This window comes from Sinocyclocheilus grahami, unplaced genomic scaffold (genome assembly GCF_001515645.1).
Source record: "Sinocyclocheilus grahami isolate Dianchi unplaced genomic scaffold, SAMN03320097.WGS_v1.1 scaffold222.1, whole genome shotgun sequence".
Lineage (NCBI taxonomy): Eukaryota > Metazoa > Chordata > Actinopteri > Cypriniformes > Cyprinidae > Sinocyclocheilus > Sinocyclocheilus grahami.
Window position 1 is genome coordinate 2,103,291 of NW_015505401.1, and position 8,310 is coordinate 2,111,600.

Here is an 8,310-nt window from a genome sequence, read left to right on the forward strand (position 1 = left end):
CGTCGGAGAAGCATTATAGCCGTGACGGCGGCAAATAAATATCAAATCATTATTTAAAACTACAAAAAGGAGACAACAACGGAACAGGAGAAGATGGCATTCTTTTAATCTGCACAAGGACTTGTACCATGGCAGATCAACATTTTTTGTTGCGGACAACTACTGATGTATAATACTGTGTAGTATAATAAATGATAAGACACTTGTTCTTTGCTTTGTTTTATTTTATATAAGAAGGTGTAACATTAAATATATTAAAGTGCACATAAACACACACAAAACTCAAGTACATATGGAGGGAGGGGTTCTTGCAGACCAATCACAGCGCTTGCGGTCTGCGTAGAATTGACGCGATGTTAGATTTTTGGAGAGGTGCACGTCAGGCTATGGCGTATGGGTGTGCGTCTATGCGTAAGCTACGACGTAGGTCCGACGCAGAAGTATAAATCAGCCTTTAGGCTGGCCACAATAAAAGGCCACTCTAAAATGTGCAGTTTTACTGTACTGGGGGGTCCGGGGGGGGTCCGAAAACCAGTCAGTATCTGGTGTGACCACCATTTGCCTCACGCAGTGCAACACATCTCCTTCGCATAGAGTTGATCAGGTTGTTGATTGTGGCCTGTGGAATGTTGGTCCACTCCTCTTCAATAGCTGTGCGAAGTTGCTGGATATTGGCAAGAACTGGAACACGCTGTCGTATACGCCGATCCAGAGCATCCCAAACATGCTCAATGGGTGATATGTCCAGTGAGTATGCTGGCCATGCAAGAACTGGGATGTTTTCAGCTTCCAGGAATTGTGTACAGAACCTTGCAACATGGGGCCGTGCATTATTATGCTGCAACATGAGGTGATGGTCGTGGATGAATGACACATCAATGGGCCTCAGGATCTCGTCACGGTATCTCTGTGCATTCAAAATGCCATCAATAAAATGCACCTGTGTTCGTTGTCCATAACATACGCCTGCCCATACCATAACCCCACCGCCACCATGGGCTACTCGATCCACAACGTTGACATCAGCAAACCGCTTACCTACACGACGCCATACATGCTGTCTGCCATCTGCCCTGTACAGTGAAAACCTGGGATTCATCCGTGAAGAGAACACCTCTCCAAAGTGTCAGACGCAGTCAAATGTGAGCATTTGCCCACTCAAGTCGGTTACCACGACGAACTGCAGTCAGGTCGAGACCCCGATGAGGACAACGAGCATGCAGATGAGCTTCCCTGAGACGGTTTCTGACAGTTTGTGCAGAAATTCTTTGGTTATGCAAACCGATTGTTGCAGCAGCTGTCCGGGTGGCTGGTCTCAGACGATCTTGGAGGTGAAGATGCTGGATCTGGAGGTCCTGGGCTGGTGTGGTTACACGTGGTCTGCGGTTGTGAGGCCGGTTGGATGTACTGCCAAATTCTCAGAAACGCCTTTGGAGACGGCTTATGGTAGAGAAATGAACATTCAATTCACAGGCAACAGCTCTGGTGGACATTCCTGCAGTCAGCATGCCAATTGCACGCTCCCTCAAAACTTGCGACATCTGTGGCATTGTGTTGTGTGATAAAACTGCACATTTTAGAGTGGCCTTTTATTGTTAAGGCACACCTGTGCAATAATCATGCCGTCTAATCAGCATCTTGATATGCCACACCTGTGAGGTGGATGGATTATCTCGGCAAAGGAGAAGTGCTCACTAAAAAAGTCTTAGATCTTTGAGTTCAGCTCATGACAAATGGGGGCAAAAGGGCAAAAACTGCGTTTATAATTTTGTTCAATGTATATTACAATCTAAAAAAAAAAAATAATAAAAAAAATATATATATAAATATATAAAATAAAAAATATACGGCAGAGAATCTGGTTGTATAGTTGTTTGACACTTGCATGTAGTTGAATGTCACAGACCAGTTACACTTAAGTCAATGGTTGTATTTTATAAATAAAATGCATTACTTTAAATCATAGAAATTATGTTGTGGTAACTGAAGGAATGCCTTTTGAAAAAAAAAACAAAAAAATAACATTGAAAAATAAAAGCTAAACAAAACTTTTAAATACAAGGAAAGAAAAACCTCACAGGAATGCAATTTATCTCATTAGCGCTGTAAAACTGATGTGTTATAAAAGTGCATTTATTATTAAGAGGAAAGATCTGCATCATGATGAGCAATGAATACTTTAAAGGCCTAATAAAGTTGAAAACGGAGGAAAAATAAGTATTTTATTTTATTCTTTGGTAATGTAAACTGTAAAAGTACAAATATTTTGTTTCAATAGTAGTGAAGTAATTTCTCAAAATATGTATTAAGTACAATAATGAAGTGCAATTTTTCAGGTACTTTACACCCCTGGCATAAACAGCATACACTGTGCGGGCACAGTGTTCTTGTATTTGGGTAACCAACAGGGACATGCGTGAGGTAGTAAGTGAGTGGCATTACCTTATAGAGCTCTTTCTCATCTTTCTCATTCTTCAGCTGACACTCAAGAGCCTCTTTCTCCAGGGTTAACTTCTTCACTCGATCCTTCAGGCTGTCAAATCAGAGCCATTATCAATCATTCAGCCACACAAGGAACATATCTAGAACATGCTAAAAAACTATTTTCTTGTCAAAGTTCTCAAAGTGAATCTCCTAAAAATATTAATCTAACAGATATGGCATCTCCTGATCTTATCTAAAGATATGTAAAACAATTACATGGTTTGTTATAGGGATGTCAAAATTCCTGGTACTTCGATCCCAAAGTACTAAATTGTAAGTAACTAAACATCAGTTTTTCTGCAGTATCACTAGTACTGATTGTTTACTTGAAACAAACTTTATTGTAAAATACTTGAAGGCTACATGCCTTTTTTTTTAAAGATATTTTTTAAACAAACTGTGGACCAATAGTACATTGTTTTATCTGTGGAACTGGAATTGATTATGGAAATGTTGGTATCATGACAACCCTAGTTTGTTATAATATATACAGTATATATCCTCTTTGTGGCTACTTCATTACGGTAGGAAATCGCACCAGTCTAGTTCGGTCTCCTTCTGCAGGCCTTTTTGTGTGACTCCGATCAGATCCTCCTCTAACTGCAACAGTCGTGCCGTACTCTCTTCCATTCTCCTTTTCACCACCTCTCTCTCCTCCTGCAAGCTCTGAACAGACAGCTGCAACTCCTGTGTACACACAAAAACAAATTCCCTTGGTCATAAGCATGTTGTCTTCCCAGCTGCTGCAGAAATTATGGGAGTTATTGCAGAATAGACTATCAGCTCTTGAGTTATACTGGAGTGTGGTCTCAGAGAATCTGCAAACATGACTAATGGGAAAGCAGGTCTCCAAATCCCACTCCAGTCTCTTCTGCAGTACCACTTCATGTGCAGAATTTTTTTGAATTATTTTAGCAGCACATAAAACAACATATAAAAGTGTGGTCATAAAATTAACAGCCAGAAATGGGTGTGCTTGTTTTCATCTTTAAGCTAGCTCTGCCTCAGAGCTGATACATTTATACTTTATGAAAATTGCCACTTAAAAGCAACAAACGCCAATGATGTTGATGATTGTCATGTCTGTAAAGATGTAAATTATTATTATTATATTTTATTTTTTTTATGTAAAGAGTCCAAAGAGAGACTCTCACTACTAGAGGGTGCTAACTTAGATGTAAACAGTTTAAGACATAAAAGAAAAATGCTTTTTTTGCCATTCACATCATATTTGAGAGGACAAAATATTTAATAAAATGTGAAAAACATTTCTATTTCCAATATATTTGTACAATATTATGATTTCAAGCCAGGACAATAACAAAAATCGGGAAAATAATTCCTTTTCCTCTTTTTAACTCAAGCTTTTTTCTCTCTCTCTCTCTCTCTGTCCTCTCACCTGCACATCTTTCCTGAGCTGAGCGCTGCTCTCTCGCTCCTGCTCATATTCATTCTGTAGTCTGTTCTTCTCATCAATCAGTTCATCCCTCTCTTTCTGAAGTAAGTCCAGGTTTTCCAAGAGCTCCTTCTTTTCCTGTTGAATTTGTTCCATCTTTTGCTGGAAAAAGAACCAATAGTGACAATCCTGGCATGTGAAAACTGACAAGAAATATATAGTTCAACTATAGTTCAAGAAATCTTGAGTTCAGTAGTTCAAGTTCAAGATCAAGATTCAGTAGATCAAAACAAAATCCCCTTACCTCCAGGTAACTAGCCTTGGTGGTGACCACCAGGATATCAGATCCTCCTTCATCCTCCATTGTCAGCAGTTCCTCCTCTGTGGGGCTGTTTGCGCGGAACTGGAATGGAGTGCTGGCCCCACGGATCTCTCCCTTATGTGTGACATAGCAAAACTGGTAGAACTCACCATCGTCATTTGGGACATAGTAACCTGCAAAATACCCCAGAATCAAGCAGAGAGAACGATCCTATCGTTAGAGCGGTTCATGGAGTATTTTAAACCAAACTCAATTGCCTTTCCCATAGGTTTTAAAACAAATGACTCTAATGAACGACAGCTAAGACTAATGAACATAGCCTGAAGTCCATTATTTACATCATAATTTTATAGTTCCACAGCAGCTTTATGACAGACTCATGTCATTTTACTTAATGGTATATTTTCTTAATTGCCGTGAGGAATCCGGATTCATGCCATGAAAACCCTGTAATCCCTTACAAAGACTCCAGTATGTGACCTGAACCACTCCTGTAAAACTGGCCCATCAACACTTCATCCCTCTAATAGGAGGCCTCAGTGTTTCCTATTTTATTGCATCCGTCACTACATATTAAAAGCCCTCAACGAACCTTTGAGGGGCCTTCTCTCTGGCATGAAATTCATTGAAGAAATGCTGGCATGAAACCCCACTTTGACAATGTCATTTTACCTTGGAAAACCACAGATCGGTTGACTGCGGTTCCCTCGGTGTAGTTGTCTAGAAGAGGTGACCACAGGAACGTGTAGTAGTCACGAGCAGTGCTCCAGCCAACCTGTCAGAAACAGAGAGGATTTAAAGGGTTAGCATACAGTGTCTTGCCAAAGTATTCATACCCCTTCATTTTCTTCACGTTTTGTTATGTTGCTGCCTTATGTTAAGCTGCTTTAAATTTGTTTTTTCCACATCAATCTACACTCCATACACTATATTGACAAAAGCAAAAACAGAATTGTCACAACTTCGTAAATTAATTAATTAAAAAAAAAAAATGAAATAAGTACATTGCATACATATTCCCCAAATATTTTGCTGAAGCACCTTTACAGCCTCAAGTCTTTTTTGTTTGATGCGACAAGCTTTGCTCATCAGCATTTGGCAATTATCTGCAATTCTGCTCCTCACCTCTTCACCTCTCAAGCTCTGTCAGGTTGGATGAGGGCAGATGCACATTTTCAGGTTTCTCCAGAAATATTTGATTGGGTTCAAGCCCAGTATGGGGCTGGGTCACTCAAGGACATTCACAGAGTTGTCCATAAGCCACTCTTGCTGTGTGCTTAGGGTCATTGTCCTGTTGGAAGGTGAACCTTCTGCCCAGTCTGAGGTTCTGAATGCTCTGGACTGGGTTTTCATTAAGGCTATCTCAATATTTTGCTGTGTTGAGCTTTCTTTCTACTCTGACAAGTCCCTCAGTCCCTGCCACTGAAAAACAAACCGCCAGCATGAGGCTGCTACCAGCACACTTTACTTTTGGGATGGTACTCCGCATGTGATGAGCAGTGCCTGGTTTCCTTCAAACATGATGATTGGAATTGAGGTTCCTCAGACCAGAGAATATTATTTCTCACAGTCTGAGGTTCCTTTAGTTGCTTTTTTTTTTGCAAATTCTAAGCATGTTTTCATGTGTCTACACTGAAGAGAGGATGGAGTCTTGCCACACCAAAATAAAACCTAGATCGGTGGAGTGTAGCAGTGGTGTTTGTCCTTCTGTAGATTTCTCCTGTCTCCACATATGATCATAGAGCTCAACTAGAGTGACCATCAGGTTCTTGGTCACCACACCAACCAATATGCAATATGAATGCTCCTGAGCGAAATTTCAACTGTCCCAGATAAGGGTATGAATACTTACGCAATGGAATCATTTAAGTTTATTATTTTTAATAAATTTGCAAAGATGTTAAAAAACTGTTTTTTTGCTTTACCATTATGGTGCATGGAGTGTAGATTGATGTGGGAAAAAAAGTAATTTAAAGCAGTTTAGCATAAGGCGGCAACATAACAAAACGTGAAAAAAATGAAGGGGTATGAATAAATTTCGCAATGCACTGCAATTGACTTAAACCTCAGGTATTTTTTTAAATGTTAAAAAAATACTCCACAGTAATAATTTAGATTCAAGTAAATGAGGTCCACATTGACCTTGTTTTTCAGTTTTCATTACCAAAACACTTCTGTGTACTTTCTTGCTTACTTATAAACAGCCCGAGCTATCAGGGAGATAAATGTCACAATTTTTGGAGTAATGAGTAATGTTATGCTTCAATAGTGAAACCATTTCAGTCATTAAGTAGAGAGGTAATGCTTCAAACAAGTTTCTATGAGAGCCTCTGTGCATGATTGTGTGTGTGTGTGAGAGAGAGAAAGAGCGTTAAAAGTCATTTTGGAAATAAAGTTGTTTGACATTTATATCCTATTGTTTGTCATATTTAAATGCTTGGTTAGTGTAATAGTTTTTTGTGGCTTTTTTTGTTGTGGTAGAATGTAAGCCACTTTTTAAATAACTGAAATAATTTGGCAAACTGTCATGAAACTGTAACACATTCAAGATTTGCCACAATTCACAGCTGTGTAGTTATGCAAGAGTAGCCATCCTCTTAGAACATCTGACAACCAATTAGAATCAAGCATTCAACAGAACTTTGGTTTAAAATATTATAAATCTATACTGTTAAAAAAATAAAATAAAATAAAAATCTAGAATCTCCAGAAAATCTCCAGTCCAGAATTCTAGATACCTTCCAGTTGGACAAAAACATTATAAAATGTACAGCAGATACATTTTATAATGGTTCGTACTTTTATAACCTGGCAAATACATACATACATAAATATCCCACATATATAACCACTATCCATATAAACACTTAACATAACATATCTGTAATTTCACAATATACACACTACCAGTCAAATGTCTGGAATAATTAAAAAATTTTGTTTTTGAAAATCTTTTATACTCACCAAGGCTACATTTATTTAATGAAAAAAATACAGTAAACCAGTAATATTGTGAAATATACAGAAGTAGTTTTACTTTGTTACTGTACTTAAGTACATTTTTCAAGTATCTGTACTTTACTGGAGTAGTTTTATTTTGAGTAACTTTTACTTTTACTTCACTACTTTCCAAAGCATAAGATCGTACTTTTTACTTCACTACATTTCATAAAACTTATCATTACTCCTTATAATATATCACGTGCTCCGAGACGCAGAAGCGGTGTCTGATTCATGAACTAACTGATTCTTTTCAATGAACCCATTAAATTGGTTCGCAAATCGCTCAAAACGATTCATTCACGAATTGGAATGATCCGATTGTAGCTGTTCTCGAGTCGACAACTCACTGATTCAAATGATCCGTTTAGTGCGAGTCTTCAGTGAATTCACAAGTAAGAACCGGGAGATCTTGTGAGCGCACGCATGTCTGATGCTGTTAAAAGTAAAATACTAATGTCGAATTTTTGGATTAATTATTGTAACTGAAAATCATATTTAGGTCAAAGCTGTCAATTGTTTGTGAACTAAATCTGCTGTAAAGAGTGATCTGTTTAAGCCCACTGAAATGCTTGAATGCAGACACATTAACATCAGAGTCTCTATGTTTTAGGTCAAAAAACATTAAAATAACACAGATTAAATCAAATAACTCCTGCTTCCCCGCTGCTGTAACGCTAGCAGTTTTACTAAAATGCTATGCATTTAGCCCTATGTGACGTCTGTTTTTATATTGTTTGTCAGCACACATAGCCTAAGTTACTATGTATCTGGATCAACTAGCCGAGTAGACAAATATAAATGTTTATTCATAACCATGCTGAAAATAAGTCAATAAGGTTAGCTGATGCTAACTGTCTAGCTAACGAGCTTGCTGGTGCTAAATTTAGGTAATTTTTAAAAATAAAGTTCAAATATCTTTATTCAACCACCTAGAGGGAAAAAGAAAAGATGTGATGTTCAGAACATGTTAACTACAGTAATTATCAAAGTGGGAAGTGATGCCCTCTGGGGGCATTTGGCCAGGGGTGTTTTTACACCACAGACAAGGTTTGAGAAGAAAAAAATCATTATGAAAATCTAATTATATTTTCCTTATTATATTCAT

General features: G+C 38.1%; 1 protein-coding gene across 3 annotated transcripts in view; it reads right to left on the reverse strand.

The window, feature by feature from the left end:
• Nucleotides 1-8,310, reverse strand: part of LOC107596651 (tax1-binding protein 1 homolog B-like) — a 61,007-nt gene that overhangs the window by 32,266 nt on the left and 20,431 nt on the right. For all 3 annotated transcript variants that reach the window (XM_016287433.1, XM_016287434.1, XM_016287432.1), the window contains exons 3-7: nucleotides 4,875-4,977; nucleotides 4,185-4,375; nucleotides 3,884-4,042; nucleotides 3,023-3,171; nucleotides 2,443-2,533 (exon numbers count right to left, since the gene is read on the reverse strand). In XM_016287433.1, coding sequence (XP_016142919.1) covers nucleotides 2,443-2,533; nucleotides 3,023-3,171; nucleotides 3,884-4,042; nucleotides 4,185-4,375; nucleotides 4,875-4,977 — 693 coding nt within the window. The remainder of the gene's footprint in view (nucleotides 1-2,442; nucleotides 2,534-3,022; nucleotides 3,172-3,883; nucleotides 4,043-4,184; nucleotides 4,376-4,874; nucleotides 4,978-8,310) is intronic.